Here is a 19,187-nt window from a genome sequence, read left to right on the forward strand (position 1 = left end):
TGCAGCAGGAGATCATCAGGATAACATTTTCAGAAGCACTTAAGTCATTCCTGGAAATGGGATTTAGACTCCAATGAACACAGGCCCCTAAGTTACTTGGACAAATCTGTCATCTCTGGGATGAAATTTTCAAAAGTGTCTCTCTCTTTTCCCCACCAAATTCCTTTTTGTTTAGACTGCGTGTTTTGGAACAAATGGTTTAATCAAGTGCCCAGAAGAGTTTTTCTAATGGAGCCACTGACAGAATTTTTAGTAGAGCTCCTACAGGACACAAATACATTGTTTCATACTTAGTATGTGAAGAAAATTCACAGAAAATCTACCATAAAAATGCTATGAACATTTACCATGTACTTGGTGCAGAAAGAAACTGAAGAGAGTTAAAATGTATTCTCGGTCAATTTACTCTGGTTTCCCTCTAGTTACTTGTAAATTATTTAAGTACCCATGAGTAGAACTGTCCCAAGTCCAATCAAAGGTTTATAGTTTCAGCTGAAGCAATGGTTAAAAACACAGATTTGAAACTGGTTTGTTCAAACACCTCTGATATTGCCACAGGTAAGTGAATACTTGACTCATCCATTTAGGCCCTGCACAACATTTCTCTATGCCAAATTTCTATGTACAGTAAACTAAGTTACTAAACAAATACAAGGTAGAGACCCAAAAGCAAAGAATTCACAGTTAAAAGTTGCTACTATGCTTTTGCCCAAGCCCATTTGCCTGGGTACTGCCGGGTCACTTTAGACTAGTAGATAATCCTCTACTATCCACATGTAATATTTAAACAGCATATAACTTAAGGATGAAAAACAATTCAGAATCTCTTTGCTTTTGTCTAACTGTTGAGATTACATTATGGAGCAAAACACAGCATCATCCAACAGTGCACAAATCATGTCCAGCTACAATCCAAAACGTCACATCAGAATCCCATCTGGACAGCAGTCAGCTTCATTTAACAGAGAATCGCAGTGAAGACCTTACATCGAGTTTAAGTCCACCAGAACTGTGGAATGTGCCTTCGCTATGAGAAGTTCCAGAATACCTTCTTTAGCAAGATGTGCGCAAATTCAAAGTGAAGAAAATATGAAGCCAATTGAAAGCAAAATTGTGCTCTGAAGTGAACTCTGAGGATGCAGGTCAAATGATAAAAACAACAACTTGTCCTGAAGTCTTAATTGTCCATTCCATCTGCAGCCATAGCTGGATCTTCTATTCTTCAGGTGGGCTCAGCCTCCTCCTTGTTCAGAAACAACGAAGCCTGCATGAGTAAGAGCAAAACATACATCTGTCCATCAAATCCAATCCTCTGCCTGGCAAGTTAAAGCAGCCGTGAAATCCAGGCCCATCATCCTCATGCTTGCCTCGAAGTACAGCAAGACTGCAATCCAGTGTAAGATTTTGTTTTTCCATATCAACTGTTGCACATCCCACCTGAATCCCAGTGGATAATCCCAGACTGGTGTCCCCAGGAATACAGTGTGCAGCGATACAGTGTAAAGGAAAACCAAAATGATCCATTTCCAGTATCTTTATCACATAGTCAAGAAAGGTATTTTCATCCCCCACCCCACCCATCACTGCTACCCCACCGGCTACCACTCCTCTAAGGACTCCAATCATTGTAACATTTATGTCAATCCTCAAAATTTCCTGAAGCTAATCAGTTCTTGGTGCTTTCAGTTATAACAACTGCACCATGTCCATCAATAGAAATCTCTGTATCTTCATTATTCTTCTCTGCCTTCTTGAACTTTAAACAAGAACTTAAGCGTGTTGTCCAATGTAGCCTGATCACCACAAGCCTTTTATTAATCCCCTCCGAGTTCTTCTGAAATAAATCCAGTCTGTAGAGTTGAGTGTCAAGGAGGCTATGTCAGCTCCCTGGTGACCAGACGTTTGTAAGAGCAATGTTGCATCCCCTCCCACGCCCAAGCCAGACAATCTGCTATTGGGATCTGCAGAGTGATCATCTTACCATGTAAGAGCTTAAAAGAAAAGGCAAAAGAAAAGTACAGAAAGCTACCTTGACGTAACCCCTCGGAAAGAGGCTGACCACCTTAGGTTGCCCCATCTCCCATCCTTTGAGTTATTTCATATCATGAAGTGTGATTAATTTCATTTGCTGTGTTAACTCTGGGGTTGAGGGAAAGAGAAAATAATGGAGGTGTGTTTTATTTTTTATTCCCATCTCTCTAAGACTTTAGCATCTTCAAAAGCCAGGCTTGGTCAAAAGAGCATCTGAAACCATCTAAAAAACTATTTTTTCCCTCTCCCTCCATGCTCAGAAGTCAATATGAGAACTTAGGTACATCACTACCTTCTAGAAGTAGTACTGATAGTCCTCATCTCCTGCCCATCACCAGTGAAATTTATAATCAGTTGAATCTGACTCTTACTCTACAAGAAAGCATTGTAATGGCAAAAAACCACCTCTGCCAGATGTCTCATATTCCATGAAGTTGGATTTACTATCATTTCTTCCATTTGAGGAAGTTTCATGCCTTGTAAATTTAAATAAACAATTGTGTGTGCAGGATGAATTCACTTGAAAGTATTAACTTTTTGATTTTTTTTGTTCAAGGTACAAACAATAAAAGAGGAGCAGCACTCTCCTCAAATACTCTCTTTAATGGCTCAGTATTTGTCCTAAATTCTACCTTTTTAATGTTCCTTTTTGTCCTGAGACCCCAGCCACGTCGATCTGTTTTTATGATTTCAGCATCTGGATAGAGTCTTTTGGTGAAGCACTGGTTCTGACAGCGCTCTCCTGCTGGGCACACTTGGGGATGACACTCATATTGTAGCATCCTGTTCAGACACTCTTCTGACTCTAGGCCACAGGGGTTCTCATCAGATGGCTTGCAATTACAGCGAGGGATTTCTGACAAATCAGCAACTTGAATCTGAACTTTCCCTATTACCTTGTTGGACTGTGGAACAAAAACAAACAAACAAAAAAAAGACAAGGGATAAATTTGGATTTATGGCCATACACACAGAATTTAGATCAGAACCACTTAAATCAAGGCCCATGGCAGTCAAGGTATTTCAAAATGTAGGCAAAAACAACAGCTATTACACACACGCTACTAACATCAGGAACAGCTGTATTTTTTCTGTTCCTCTCTAAAAGCAAGTGTGTCAACTAAGAAAAGGCAACAAGGCAAAAACACTTCTCTGCAATCTAGGAATTTCAGAGGTTGTATCTGGCACTGCTCCACCACTAACAATCAAGCATCTCAGGTGTTCAGAGAAACCAGCAATGAGGTATGTAGCACAGAATGTGGGACAAGACTGTTTCAGACTGTATAGTACATGTATTAGTATGACAACTCTTTTGAGGCATACAAAAATATGCTGAATTCCCAAGAATTTAAACTATTATAAAGTACAATCAAATAGATAAGCGCACAACCTGGAGTACTGTGCCCCCAAGGTTGCTGGCAAAAAAAAATCTCGATCATCTTTTTAGTATCCAGATTTGGAGAATAAGTTCTCATACTAACAGTTTGTTATTTTTTAATACTAATATAATTTCTTAATGGCAAGTAAGCCCCAAGATTCATTTGAGATGGGTGGGATCCACTTGCAATTATCAAAGTCCCTTGTCTTCAGTAAAACTGACAAACTCAAAGTCCCTTTAACTGATGCTTACACCTTCCTTATAACAATGAAAGGACCTATGGTATTAACCGAAGCAGACCAGAAGAGATCTTTGAAGAATGGTAGACTGATTATCTGAATTTTCTTCTAAGCAACAATTTGCTTCCCTGTTTAAATCTATAGCTCATTCACACAAAGGAGAGGACTCACTTTAATATGTTTGTAAGGTGGGGGTTTTCTTGAATTCCTTTCAATCTCTAGTGCTTCTTTGCTTTCTCTTTGTGCTTTCAGTTCCTGGAAGCGTTTTGCAGCTTCTTCAAGTGCTATGCAAGGGAGTCCAAAATGGGGAGGAATTAGTATTGGCTGCTGCTGCTGAGAGACATTTTTGAAAAGCTAGGAATTAGAAATCTACAAAGAACAAGCGAACAATGAAATGTTACACTATGGCATGAATGAGTTTTAAACCAGGTAGTTTTCAGTACATATTTAAACATTATGGGGTGGCCATCTGCATCAGAGCCCAGGTTCCACCTCATAACTTCTTTCCAAGTTAAGTGGGGAAGAATTGGGGTTGCCTACAAACAGCACAGAGAGGCAGGAAGTTAGATGCTAATAATATTTTAACCTCTATCCAATGGCACTATACAAAGTTTGCAGCTTAACACAGACACAAAACTAGCCACATAATTCTCATGCAAGTTAAGTGACAATGTAGAAACAAACATGGAAGTTTTGTTATAAACCACTATAAACTTTGTTTAATTTTACCTTTCTTGAAGGTCTTGTTAATACTAGTTTGCCCCTCAGCAAAGCTTTTATCTCCTTCAACATAAGGGAAAACTCTGCCCTGGTGCACCCAATAGTAGTCATGTGAACCAAAGAAAAATACTGGGAAGTCCCCAATATCATGTTTGAGGCCCTGTATGTTGAGAGGCACAGACCTGGGATTGCAGATCTCTGCTGGCCACCACCTGAAAATTAGAAAAGAGAAAAAACTCATACTCTATGAAACAAAGGCAAATTGCTTGGCTTCTCAGTCTGGGAATTCCAGTTCAAGTAGTAAAAGCTACATTTAGTTCCTAAGAAATGTGACTGCAGTGGATCCTATCCCATTCTCCTTACACAAGCAAAACTGCCTTTGATTTTACTTGGGAAGCTCCACAAAAAGATCTCCATCTTTACAGTTCTTATGCTCCCAAATCTGGGGTATGGCTTTGGGCCTTGTGTAGTATATGAATTTTGGGACTAGCTATCTGATGAGAGAATCTTTAACACAACTGTCCAGCTGTACTTTACAATATTTTTACTGAAAAACAAATTATTGATAAGGCTATTTTAAAAATATAATTTGAACAGTTACAATCAATCCAAAATTTAAATGTTTGCCAGACATTCAACTTGTTTAGATCCACCGTTTAATGAAAGACTTTTAAAGTTTTGTTTTTTTAAAATGAGGTTTTACAAATCCTGGTATGCGAAGAAAAAACACTGTCACTTAATTTTTCCCCATGGAAACTTTTTTAAAGGAATGTGGGGGAAGAGAGTTAATCCTCTTGCGGTACTGGAAATCCAAACAGCAACATTCTGTTAATGCATAAGAACCAGAAAGTAAACTGGCCAGCATCATTTCACTGCCCAAGTGAGCAAAGTGAAAGCAATAAACAGCACTAGTGATGAAAGAGTAATTTGGATTTTTAAAATTCTGTTTAAACATCAGGCATTCCCTTTCACAGACTAAAAATTAGACAAACAACATGAAAACTCCAGAACATAATGTAAGAATGGCCATACTGGGTCAGGCCAGTGGTCCACCTAGCCCAGTGTCCTGTCTTCTGACGATGGCTGGTGCCAGATACTTCAGAAAGAATGTGCAGAACAAGGCAATTATCGAGTGACCCCATCCCATCATCCACTCCCAGCTTCTGGCCATCAGAGGTTTAGGGACACGCAGAGCAGGGGGCTGCATCCCTGACCACCTTGGATAATAGCTATTAATGGACCTATCCCTTCATTAACTTATCTAATTCTTTTTTTAAACCAGTTATACTTTTGGCCTTCACAACATCCCCTGGCAATGAATTCCACAGGTTGACTGTGCATTGGGTGAAGAATTATTTCTTTATGTCTGTTTTTTAACTTGCTACTATTAATTTTGTTGGGTGACCTCTTGCTCTAGCGTTACATGACGGGGTAAATAATACTTCCTTATTCACATTCTTCACACCAATCACGATTTTATCAACCTCTATCATATCCCTCCTTAGTCATCTCTTTTCTAAGTTGAACAATCCTGGTCTTCTTACTCTCTCCTCATACGGAATCTGTTCCATACCCTTAATTATTTTTGTTGTCTTTCTCTGTACTTTTTTCAATTCTAATAAATATTTTCTGAGATGGAGTGACCCAAGCTACACATTATTCAACAGGTAGGCATACCATGGACTGATATAGTGGCATTATAATATTTTCTGTGTTATCTCTGTTCTAATGGTTCCTAACATTGTTAGTTTTTTTGACTGATGCTGCACACTGAGCAGATGTTTTCAGATAACTATCCATAGTGACTCCAAGATCTCTTTCTGGAGTGGTAATAGCTAATTTAGACCCCAACATTTTGTATATATACCATGAACCAAATAAAAGCATAGTTGTCTCTGGCTATGTTCACTGAACTGCTTAGGTTACAATTAACTAAATACCATTTGTAGTGTGATTTGACAATTTCAAGTAAATGGAGTTAGAAACCAAAGATGAAGCTATGGGCCAATAGTGGGACCAATTCTGAATATTTTCACACAGCAATTTAACCTGGAACAGAATATGAACACTGTAAAAATAAAAACAAAAAACCATCAAAAAAACCCTACTTTTAGTCTCATTTTCTTATGCTCCATTTGTCCACTGAAGTCAAGGTTTAATCACAAGATCATATTTAAATAACCAATGACATGGATGCATTTCTAGTTTTAAGTTTATCCTGCTGAACATGTGTAGCCAACCTATGCTAAAATACTAATGTGTTGAACTTAAAGGTAACAAGGAAAGATAAGACTCCACATTGTTTAAAAATAAATTATTATATACAGATATTTAATGTGTATGTCAGCAACCTGAAGCATATATTCCAACACTTTCAACCTCTGAGGAACTTGGACCCCTTTTGGGTTGATTCTAGGAAGAGCCAGAACTGGAGATCTGAAGATTCAAATGGTGAATATGACACTATGTCTACAAGATCTCAAATAGGGAAGGGGGTTTGTAAATTCAACTATTATGGGAAAGACAGCCCTATGCTCTGAGCAACTGTAGCAAGAGACAGGCCTTTAATTGACTGTACAATAGTTAGTCTTGGACATATTTCACTAATTTGTAACAATTCCTTGGTAGTTTTGTTGTACTTGTGAAAGACTGGAAATAAAAATTAAAAGCAAGATTGTCCCTTACAATAAAAAATGGGATTCTAAAAAAGTCCTCCATGGACAACTTGAAACTGCAGTGCCAAAGGCTATCTGATGTACTTGTTCTTTGGAGGTGTTCTATAGCCAGATCTACATAAGAGGCAGAAAGCCACAGAGGCAGCAAAAAGTGTACCTGAGATGAAAATCCCTGGCAACCTCCCGGCCTTCCTGGGTCTTGGGAGACAGAGGACTTTTTATCACCTCCACCACTGTCTGTTAGACTTGCAGCATTTTATTGATCGCATTTATTCGGAGGCACAGCTGGGGACTTGCAAGAGAGGATCAACCACCATCTGCATTCCTGCAGAGGCCTTTCATGAATGATCTCTAAACATAAAAAACAAACTAGGGAGTTTTGATGCCCTAGGTATTTCCTGATCTTCCCCATCTGCAGGGCACATTTAGGGAACCCACAGATAGAGCTTGAGTAAGTATTCACCTTAATGCCTAAAAATACATGAGTAGAATTTAATTAAAAAGCCACACAACATCTGACACCCTGTTAGATACAGTGCACACTTTTGGCTCTTGTTTACTAACACTGGGCTGCTCTGGTTGTTTACCTGCATAGCTGCAGGATATAATAAAAACTTAACCTAAAACAAAAACTTTAAATAGTTTCCAGTTATATTCAGTGAACTTGCCTGTAATTTCCAAGCTTGACCCAAACAATCTGCTTGTAACGTAGTTTCTTGCCAGCTTTACAGTCATTGCAATTCCAACATCCTTCTGGCATCTCTATGTTGAGACATTCAGGGTGGAAGGACGCTGGACAGGACTCGCAGCACAGTAACTTCCCACCTTGAAACAAAAACTCACTCATTTTACAGAAATAAGGGTTTGAGGCTTGTGAGAGTTTTTTTTTTTAAATATTATTTAATTAAATGCATGAAACTTGGATTTGCCTCACACCAAACATATGGCAAAAGGAAGGGATCAAGTCAAAGTTACAATGCTGGATTAAAAATAAGTATTTTTTGTATTATATATGTCTCTTCTCTTTATATGAAATCATAATTCCTGACTGCATCACAAATTGGAACAAGAAAGCCAATGAATTAAAAAAATGTAGGTTAAATCGGGCAAGTTGGCATTACATCAGACCCCCGTAAGAGAAACAGTCTTGAAAACTGTATGGCTTTTTTTTTTTTTTTGGTAATCCAGATGGTCTGGCAGTGGCCAATACCTTTTCTTGACAATTAGACAAATTTTGCACTTTTTTTGAATACTTTTTAAACCAACATTGTCATGACTAAATCCCTTAGCAATCAGTTAGTGTGCATAAAAATCAGCCTATAGGTTGATCAATGTTTTTCTGCTTTCAAAGTTACAAGAGAAAAAAACATTAGAATTGTAATTATAAATCTGTGCATACTCTTCAAAATGAAGCTTTACCAGTGTGAGCACTATAAATTTATTTATATAATGCAGAATGAGATATTATGGAAATATTTCCTCCTCCCCCAGAGTTCCCTTTGAACACAAAGGGAATCTGATCTAAGAATGTGGTAAGCATTACTTTTTAAAAAAAATTTAGACAAAAAAGATTATTTTGTGGTTGGCTTGTTTTCTAGCAGGTGTGTTTATTGTGGGCACTCACGGCACATCTAAACCATTGGCAATACACAAAGAAGCTCATACAATAAACACATTTGCTACAACCTAGATAGAAATGTAATGAACTTTTTAGTCCCAGGGTAAAAAGACTGGGAGAGATTTAAAACAGCATTTTAAGCAATTATCATAATATCTGAAGTTTGAATTTTTACTTTCAAATATTCATCAGAAAATCTTGTCCACCTATAGACTTTCAAAACGGTCATTGATTTGATCATAATATATTGCAAAAAGCATTCCTTAAACAATCAGTGACAAAATCACTTACTATATTTCCTCTGCTAAACATGTAATAAAATCCAAGCATTTGGACTTTCCTGAGCTCCCACCCGATGATCAAGTGTTCATTTTTTAAACAATTTTTGTAAGTGTTGTTTCAGAGGAAATACAGACCCAGCATAAATTACTGAAATAATATCCAACATGGTAAAATGCCAAGAGATGCGAAAACCAAACAAAAATCAAAAACAAAAAACTCTCAGAGCTAAGCAAGAAAACTTTGCTCTTAGGATGCATTAGTAAGATATTGCTCAAGCTAAGCATAGAGGGCTCAAAATAATTTTTGTGGTCAGAAGTTACACAAAATAAAAGCTATCTACATCTAGCAATGATCTAATTTTAAAATGACTGACTGGGAACAATTTCTGAACACCCTTTGGGAAATCAAATTTTTGTGGGGCTAGAGTATGACCTCTGAATCTTACAGACACATACAGCTGGATCTGTTTCCATAAATTCCTTTAAAAGCAATAGCATTACCAGCGTAAAGCAATAAATTTTTATGCCTGAAAAAGCTTCTGTCCTAATACTATTGTAACTGCCCACCTGCCTGCCTTTCTTGACAGGGAAGAATCCCTGTTTGCTCGAGATGCAGCACCTTCTGCCACTCCAATAAGAAGCATTGTTCCAGGAAGTGAGCAGTCAGTCACATGAGGAGAGAAAGGAGCATCAGTCGGCCTGCACTAACAGAAATGAAATACAAGGCCTCTGGATTGTAACAAAAATGCACAGGCAAAAAGCCATCTGCCTTCCTAAGTCTTTGGTCTTCCAATGGAATGCCAAAATACCAACAAACATTCAAATGGATAAATTCTCTATTCTGACTGTTGCAGGCTCTAAGCAGGCTTCAAAATAGACTTCCTCAGATAAACAATTTAAGAAGTTTTAAAAGTCATTGAGCTGGCACTGAACTACAATATTACACTTTATTCACACACCCCCCCCAGTATTATAATTATGTAGATTACTCCAATTTTATGGAGACTACCTAGTGGCAGATACATGATTTAACCTTTTGTGGAGAGGGAGAATTTAGTTATATTAATTATTTTAAGCCCTTTTATTGTAATAAATATTTTGCCAACGACATGAACACACACCCACAATAATCAATGAGTGAAATTTACTAAAAGCAACAGGTGGTGCTCAACAAGCAAACATTTTTTGTTTGATTTAAAAAAGAAAAGAAAAAACAGGAAAAGCGAAAGTAAACTGAAGAGAAAGAAACTATTCGGTTACCTTTCTCACATTTCTTTTTGGAAGCTGACGAAGGAGGAGGAATCATAGGTAATTTCATCAACTCAGCACGATTTGATTCATTCAGTAGGTAGTGGGACTTATAGGCATATGAACTGAACAGGGGGTCTGAATGATCCTGCACTACCAGCCCTATATGAAACAAACAGAAAGAGATGAGTTGCAATGAAACTACCCATGATTCCATAAAGGAGAAAATAAAATAAATCAAATCAACACCTATTATGCATATATGTGTTATAAGTTTGAAAGAAAAGATAATATGAAGAAAAAGAAAAGTGTGACAGAAAAGGTTTCTATATCTACTAAAGGAAGAGGTTATGTGTCAGACTGAATCTGAGTGTAAGAAAAACTGAAGAGTAAACAAAAACCATTTCTAAATGAAATTTTACTTGTGCAGTAGTTTTAACTTGCACACTTTATTAAAAAAAAAAAAGCACCAGAGAAGTACCTGCTGCTAATTCCCTATGAGCCATCCTGCCAGCCAAATTACAAAATAACGTGACTATATCACTGCATCAGAAACAGTACTGCCAGTAGGGGCTATACACTGGAGAAATACAGATGATATATGCAAGTCCCCATATGTTCAATAATTCCACAGCCATGGAACTCGCCACTTGCCACAGACTTGGGCTCCAGGATCTCACCTTTAATTTTTAAAAAAATTTACATTGTGTTTCTTGCCCTTACAGTTGTGGAGAAAACACCAAAAGATGTGTGCCAAACGTGAGACAACACACAGTGAGTCTGCAGGGCACCTGAAACAATAGATGTGAGGTGTAGCTTGCCCTACTTATCTCAAGAAAAGCTCCATGGACTCTGCATTTCCACGGCTATGGAATTTTGCCACTATCACTTGACATTTTGTTTTCTGTCTCCCTGCATTTGCCCCCTGCTCTCCAACAGCACAGCAGTTAAGGTCTGGGAAGATGAAGTGCTGAAGCCAGCTACAAGTTCCTCCCTGCCAGGGGGAGGAGATTCTGAACTGGGCTGCCTAGACAGTATTGCAGGAGCTGATGCAAGGGGAATGGAGCCACTCAGGTAGCATAGCCAAAAAAACAACCCTCATTCTCAAAAATAATCAACAAATTTCAAGTTAAATGAGTATTTCCACTATGAGACATAGAACTGCTTGTGTGGGGCAAAGGGGATTGGAAATGAAGGGTATTTCCATGGTGATAAAATAGACTAATACAGGTGTGTCATTTGGTCCCATTGTTGAAGAGTACACCAGGCCCTGGCTACATGTAGCTACTAGGTAAGTTTTTTATATATTCTGCTAGTGTTTTGATTTTCCCACTTTTTAAGACTGCATTGGGTCTAAATACACAACTCTCTCTTCCTAATACTATTTAGCACGTTAAGTGATAGATATCACTGTTTGCACATGCAATAAGTAACAGAACATTTAGAGGACATTTAATTCCTGAATTCTTCCTCACAAGGGATTCTCACATTGCGCCCACCACCCAGAGAATTTGACCAATTCCTACTCCATGCCACCATCCTGATCAAAGGTGACTGGAAGGAAATCCATTTTGAGCCAGCAATATTGCTGAATGGGTTGATGAAGGTGCGCCTTACACTTCAATCTTTCCACTGGCAGAGCACAATGCCTCCCAATGTCAGCTATCCTGGACAAAAACAAATCTATATCAAATATTCTCCAGAAGTTGCCATATCCCTACCATAATACAAAGCGGTTTCATTTAGTGTCCAGTTATTTTGTATTTTTTTAAATTTTCAATACACATACTGAGTACACAGGAGTGCCAATGTATTTTAATTTCCATCTGCATGGTGCTGAAAGATTATTTCTACTACTATAAGGAGGTGCACCCTTATGTTCAGTTCAGGTTCCAGTCACAAGGCTTGTAAGTAGTTCAATTCAGATAATAAATTAGATGTGAAACATATATAAAGCATGTAACTGTCAAAACAAACTGGTGACAGAAAAAAAAAAACTTTTTCTGTAACTTACATAACTTACTTTAGAAAGTGACAGAAATGCCAGATCTGCAACTCCATTCTCTGGTGCAATCACAATAAGAGTAAGAAGAAACCCCTTTTCATACTAGTAGGCAATCAATATTCAGATTTGGAAGCCTAGCACCAAATTCTGCTTTCAGTTGTGCATGTCTCCCACTGACTCTTGATGGATGCCAAATGCATGCATGAAACTTCACACCTGTAGGGGACTTACCTAACAGACCCAGTCAGTGGGTACGTCTACACTACGGGATTATTCCGAATTTACATAAACCGGTTTAGCAAAACAGACTGTATAAAATCGAGTGCGCGCGGCCACACTAAACACATTAAATCGGTGGTGTGCGTCCACGGTCCGAGGCTAGCGTCGATTTCTGGAGCATTGCACTGTGGGTATCTATCCCGTAGCTATCCCATAGTTCCCGCAGCCTCCCCCGCCCCTTGGAATTTCCGGGTTGAGATCCCAGTGCCTGATGGGGCAAAAATCATTGTCGCGGGTGGTTCTGGGTAAATGTCGTCAGTCACTCCTTCCTCTGGGAAAGCAACGGCAGACAAGCATTTCGTGCCTTTTTTCCCTGGATTGCCCTGGCAGACGCCATAGCATGGCAATCATGGAGCCTGTTTTGCCTTTTGTGACTGTCACCGTATGTGTACTAGATGCCGCTGACAGAAGCGATTCAGCAGCGCTACACAGCAGCATGCATTTGCATGACAGCAGAGATGGTTATCAGCCTTACTGTACCATCTACCATGCCATAAATTGGCAATAAGATGATCATGGTTACCAGTCCTTTTGCACTGCACCATCTGCTGCTGTCATAAGTGCCCCTGGCTGAGATCAGCCAGGGGTGCAAAAGCCAAAATTGGGAATGACTCCCTGAGTCAATCCCTCCTTTTTGGTATCTAAAAATAGAATCAGTCCTGCCTAGAATATGGGGCAAGTGTACTAGAGAACCAGTGTATCATAGAACCAGAGAGCACAGCTGATCTGTGTCAGATCCCGCAGAAATTATGAGCTGTATGCTATTCACAGGGGGTCCTCCTGCAACAACCCCACCTGTTGATTCCGTTCTCCCCCAGCCTTCCTGGGCTACCGTAGCAGTGTCCCCCCACTTGTGTGATGAAGTAATAAAGAATGCAGGAATAAGACACAGTGACTTGTTAGTGAGAAATGAGTGGAAGGCAGCCTCCAGCTGCTATGATAGTCCAGACAGGACATTAAGCAGTGTGGGGGAGAGGAGCCCAGCATCCCGCTGCTAGTCCAGGGACAATTGAATCTTTTCTTTACACATGAAGGGTGGGGGCTGATGGAGCTCAGCCCCCTGTTGCTATGAAGATGGTTACCAGCCATACTGCACCATCTACCAGAAAAAATCAGGAGTTTTTTTACACAGGCGCCCATGGTCGACCTCACTGGATGCTAGTCGGCATGGTTACCAGTCCTTTTGCACTGCCCCATGTGCCAAAAGGCTGATGATGACGATGGATATCAGCCATATTGCACCATCAGCCACCCATGGCGGGGGGGGGAGTGAGGATGTTGGTGCTGACTGCTGCAGCATTGCGTCTATCTGCAGCATTCAGTAAAGATAGGGTGACATGTAAAAGAGTCAAGAGAGGATTGTTTTCCCTTTCACTTCTGGGGGTGGGTGGGTGGGTGCGTAAACTGCCACGCTATGCCCTGAACCACCGCGGACACTGTGTTTGACCCTAGAAGCATTTGGAGCTCAGCCAGGAATGCAAATGCTTTTCGGATACTGCAGGAACTGTGGGATTGCTTGAGTCCTCCAGTCCCCGCTCCCTCCCTCCATGAGCGTCCATTTGATTCTTTGGCTTTCCATTACGCTTGTCACGCAGCAGTGCGCTGAGTCCCTGCTATGGCGTCTGTGTGGAGAATTTTTAAAAATGATTTTGAATTTCGTCTTCTGTAACGGAGCGCTGATAGAACACATTTGCCTGCCCTTACAGCGATCACATCCGCATGGTCCATGCTGGAGCTCTTTTTTTATTTTTATTTTTAACTGCATCGCCACACATGCTGATCGGAGCTCCACGCTGGGCAAACAGGAAATATTCAAAAGTTCGCGGGGCTTTTCCTGTCTACCTGGCCACTGCATCCGAGTTCAGATTGCTGTCCAGAGCAGTCAGTGGTGCACTGTGGGATACCACCCGGAGGCCAATACCGTCGATCTGCGGCCACACTAACCCTAATCCGATATGGTAATTCCGATACTAGCGCTACTCCTCTCGTTAGGGAGGAGTACAGAAACCGGTTTAAAGAGCCCTTTATATCGATATAAAGGGCCTCTTAGTGTGGACGGGTGTGGCGTTAAATCGGTTTTACGCTCCTTAAGCCGGTTTAAACGCGTAGTGTAGTCCAGGCCAGTGACTGTCTTTATTTTGTATTTGTATACTGCTGAGCACATGGTCAGCACCTTAAAAAATAATCCCGGAGAGCTTCATTTTCATAAACGGAGATGAATACATTTCTGACAAAGTTTTACAGGTTTATAAAGAGATGGGAGGGGAGGTGTAGAACACAAGAGCAGAGAGATACTCAGCTTTCAGGAGCCAGTTCCATATATGTTGTGGTCCTTCACAGAAACAAATACTGCATGCTACTGGATAGCTAATTATCCTGGTATTGTAACTTAAAAATGCTGTTTGGTATATTGTAATATTACAAACACACTACAGCTGCTCTAGAAATGTTTGAGTTCCTCCGTTCTAGAAGCCTATCATGGAATTAAACTCAGATCTCATTACAATCACAGCCTTTCATAAACTGAGACTATCAATATCTAAACTCACTCATGTAAGTAAACTTGTTCCAAACAATGGATATAGCCCTATGACCTGCACCATCATTGAAAAAGCTACAACAACAGTAGGTGAAGAGGCAGTGTCCCAGAGTATGGAATCCCTCATGTAAGTCTTTATAGTGTCAGGCTGAGGCCATTGCTGACCCTTTTAAAGAGCAATTTCTAATCTGATCTCTCATCAACCAACAATGATTCAGTCACCAATTCTCAGCTGATTCTTCATGAGTAGGCTATAGGCTCCTGCATCTGAGACCAAAGTCAAAGTGTTTCCACACAACTAGCATAAATTCTGAAGCTCTGGACAGTTTCGTTTTACATCTCTCTGCCCTGCTTACAGTAGAATCCATTCAAGAGCTTTACTAATTCTATGCTGAAAAGATTGAGAAGACAAGCAATTTTTCCTGCGTACCTGGACATAATTGTTAGCTAGAATATTAATATGAAATGAGTGAGATTTGTTTGACATAGGTGTTCAAATTAATGTTTAAAACAAAAGTACCTATATGAGTGGTTCTGTTCACATATACAAATGGGTTTTGCTAGTTATAATTCAGAGAGCTGAAAATAGGATTTTTGTTTTTAGATTGTGCACTTGTACACATGATAATGAAGTCAGAATCAAAATAAAAAACTTAAAGTAGGACAAAACACCTATACAGATATCTACAACTCAGCAATAAAAGAATAAAGATACATGCAACATCCATAAGTTTGTCTGCATGTGTGTATGGTTACGCAACACCAGCGTGATTCACTTTGCATATTTCCTTTTAGAAATGCCCCAAAGCACTGAAAAGGCTCATTAAAGGAAAAGCACTGAACCACGTTGCAAACACTGTTTCACACACTTCGAGAGCCCCTCCCAGGCTCAGCAGTCTAAGACTTACTGTTTCCCTCTGAACCTCCGGATGCCATTTCTCTGGAAAAAATTAGATGTATTTAAAAAGGAAAGAACTTTGTTTTACCTTGGAACCTCTGTGACAGCTCCATTTCCTGTACTGTAATTAGAACCAGGAAAAAAAAATCCAACTCTGAGACCCCTCTTTCTTTCCTTTTCTCTAGATTCTGTAGCTAGTAATCTGCTCTCGCTCATACAAAACCATCTTTACCACACAAACTACACCTCTAATTGCATAAGCTGGATACAAGCAAGCGGATTCAGGATTTATCATGTATTTACACTCCTTTACTATTGACTGTCAAGCTGTTGAAAGACATGATGCAGTTTGAACTTTTTGAAGTATTACATATCACGTGTTTTTACTTTTTTTATATATATATATACACACACACACACACACACTTACAAACAAAAACTCTATGCATCTAAATTTCACATCCTAAAAAGAACATGGTAGAGATATTTTTGCACTGGGCTTTTTGACCAAAGTAAAATAAAGCGCTGCAATATTTAGTCCTACCTTCTGGCAGAAGTTAAAATAAATAAAGTGACTGACAGACTTCTGGGGCTTCAAAAAAAAAATAGCTGCAGCATATGGAAAACTGTATTTTTATTGTAATTAGATTTTAACTGATTTAGGTGGTAATTCCTGTAATATTTTTCTAAAAAAAATATTTCTCAAATGGGTGTGGGATGTCAAAACAGGCATTTTCTAGCTTATGAGCAAACCGCATCCACCCACCTAAAAGATGCTCCATTATTTTCAATTTATAGGAGGTTGAAAGCAACCCCTCTTGCTGAAGCAACAGAAAATCAATGTTTACTGATTTGACTTGCAACTGCTGGAACTGGGGACTCAACATCCACTTTCTTCTCAACTGGCAGCACAGTATGCCTTCTCAGTGCTTCAAAATTGTGTCTGAACACAGAACACACCCAAACAAAATTGTATTAAAAAACTCTAGCATGAGAAATAAATGAATATCATGTGTACTATCCCAGCAGTCAAAGAGAAAGCTTTGAAGCCAATGGAGAGCCCCAAGAGAAAAAAAATAATTGTGTAAAATATCCCAGCTTTATCATGTAACTGTAGTAATGGCCACACCAGACATATAAACTGAAGGGGGAAAAAAACGTAGTGCTCACCTCTTGCACAAACGAAACAAAAGCCTACATTTACAGCTGATGAAGAGTGATTCCTTTTGGAATGGTTGCTACAGATGAGAATGTGAGATGACACAAACAAGCTTCCTGCAGCAATACAGCCATCTCCTGAGTGATAGGCAACTGGACATCTCAAACATCTCACCATGCGTCCTGTTTAATATAAATGCAGAAAAATGCACCATGTCACAATGGAATTAGGATAGGGCAGAAGACATCACAGACTGTGATACAAGTTTGGTTTTAGTTTAACCAGGGTATTAGACATTAACGTCTTCAAAAAAGCAACATGCTGTTTCACTCTGTTAACTCTTAACGTTGGATGCAGAGCTTCCAAGTGAAGACAAGACCCGTTTGGCTCTAACTACTCTAAAACTGCTTTGTTTGCTTGACCATTTTAGTTCACTTCTAAAGGAAAGGACCTCTTTGGAACAGAACTTCTGTTCTACAGTCCATTGCTATCTGTCTAAGAGTACTTCAGCTTTGTACATCTGACCTTTAACTTACAGCAAACTCCAGAAGTCCAACAGCCAAATAAGTTCAAATGACACAGAAGCTATTCCAGGTGTCCTTAGCACTACTTCTCAAGATGCTGGCTGTTTCACATTACCCCACCAAGACTGACTTGTTTCACAGCGAACCCACTGTATTAATGATCAAACTGATAATGAATCCGTTCATAATAAATTTATGTCCCATCCCTCCATACTGTATCACATTATGAGTGTAAAGTATCACAATCATCTTCATTTTCTGCTACATGTCTCAATGTCAGGTATTTTACAGTTTCCTGCTTCTATCCAAATCCAGCTGTGCTCTCACCTTTACTTGCTTTGTGGATATCCTTATCCATTGAGCAGGCAGTACAGCAATGCTGCGGGCAACGGAATCCTCGTGACTCAAAGACTGCAGTGGCAAACTTACGAACACAGGCTTCATGATAAAATTTACCACAAGCATTGACTGAACAGCGCTTCACATCTTTACCAGGAAGCTTGCAGGAAAAGCATGTGTGCTGTCCTTTTAAGAAAAGGAATAAAACAAACCTCAGCATGAATGCTATCAGTCATTTCCTTAGAGGAAAATTTGGCAGAGGAGGAAAAACTCTGAAGTTAATGCAATTCCACTAGTGTAAGCAGAATATCTCCCTCTCACTACAAAATAACAGATTACTACTACTGCACATTTATTAAGGCCCCGATCAGGATGAGAACTCCATTGTGCTGGGTGCAGGATGAACAAACAGGAAGACATAACCCTATCACTGAATTACTAATTTTCCTTTTAAAAGCACTTGCTAAGTGGAGAGGGAAGGAAGTTAGCACTGAACTTTAGGATAGAACATCTCTGCCTCAGTTTGTTCAGTCCACCCTATGATTACTGAAGCTTCTTCCAATCACTGTAATCCATCAGGCTCCTACACGAACATTTTCCCCCTATCACTCAAACACAGTAATGCATTTACCATTTTTACACTCCATGCAGATGAACTTCCCATCAGGTATTGATTTCAGTCCCAGGCATTCCATATGGAAGACTCTACAGCACTCTGCTTCGCATGACACCAGAGACTCACCAGAGCTTTCACAGATCTTAAACAAGCAAATAGCTAGTCAGAGAACAAAGTTGTTGACGGATGATTAAATTCAAGTGACTAACAGAACCAAAGCAAGGGAAATTAACCAGTTGAAATCTCTACATACTATGACACTACAGCTTCCTGGTTTTTGAACAAGGCAGGAGAGTTGGCTGAAGCCACTGCCATAACTAGCAACAGTAAGGGCACTGGAAGCCTTCGCCAGCCATTGAATGTGTTCCCTCTAACAAGGTGCACCCATCCTTTTTGCATCAGCTTAGCAGGGTTATTTTGTGGTGCTTTCAGGCTTCTCTTAGCCACTGCTGACAAACATGCTTTCCCCTCCCAGCCATATATAGAATCTCAAGCAATTGGCAAGACAATTGCAACATTCTCCCTCAGATGCAGACCTTGCCAGTTAGCCAGGCCTATGTCTTATGTAGACTAGCATACTGTAATACTCTCATTTTGTCTTACTCTGAAAGCCTGTCTGGAATCTTCAAATAGGGCAG

General features: G+C 39.6%; 1 protein-coding gene across 13 annotated transcripts in view; it reads right to left on the reverse strand.

The window, feature by feature from the left end:
* NSD3 (nuclear receptor binding SET domain protein 3) overlaps positions 1-19,187 on the reverse strand; it is a 73,481-nt gene that overhangs the window by 8,435 nt on the left and 45,859 nt on the right. For 6 of the 13 annotated variants that reach the window (XM_039526859.1, XM_039526855.1, XM_039526856.1 and 3 more), the window contains 8 exons: positions 18,565-18,691; positions 17,922-18,119; positions 17,082-17,252; positions 10,203-10,352; positions 7,712-7,868; positions 4,378-4,580; positions 3,820-3,932; positions 2,664-2,936 (listed from right to left, as the gene is read on the reverse strand). In XM_039526859.1, coding sequence (XP_039382793.1) covers positions 2,664-2,936; positions 3,820-3,932; positions 4,378-4,580; positions 7,712-7,868; positions 10,203-10,352; positions 17,082-17,252; positions 17,922-18,119; positions 18,565-18,691 — 1,392 coding nt within the window. Of the gene's footprint in view, positions 1-386; positions 1,265-2,029; positions 2,140-2,663; positions 2,937-3,819; positions 3,933-4,377; positions 4,581-7,246; positions 7,395-7,711; positions 7,869-9,509; positions 9,647-10,202; positions 10,353-17,081; positions 17,253-17,921; positions 18,120-18,564; positions 18,692-19,187 lie in introns of those variants that run through there. The other 7 variants (XR_005594881.1, XM_039526863.1, XM_039526862.1 and 4 more) reach the window with 7 other exon arrangements.

The sequence above is a fragment of the Mauremys reevesii genome, linkage group 2 (genome assembly GCF_016161935.1).
Source record: "Mauremys reevesii isolate NIE-2019 linkage group 2, ASM1616193v1, whole genome shotgun sequence".
Taxonomy (NCBI): Eukaryota; Metazoa; Chordata; order Testudines; family Geoemydidae; genus Mauremys; species Mauremys reevesii.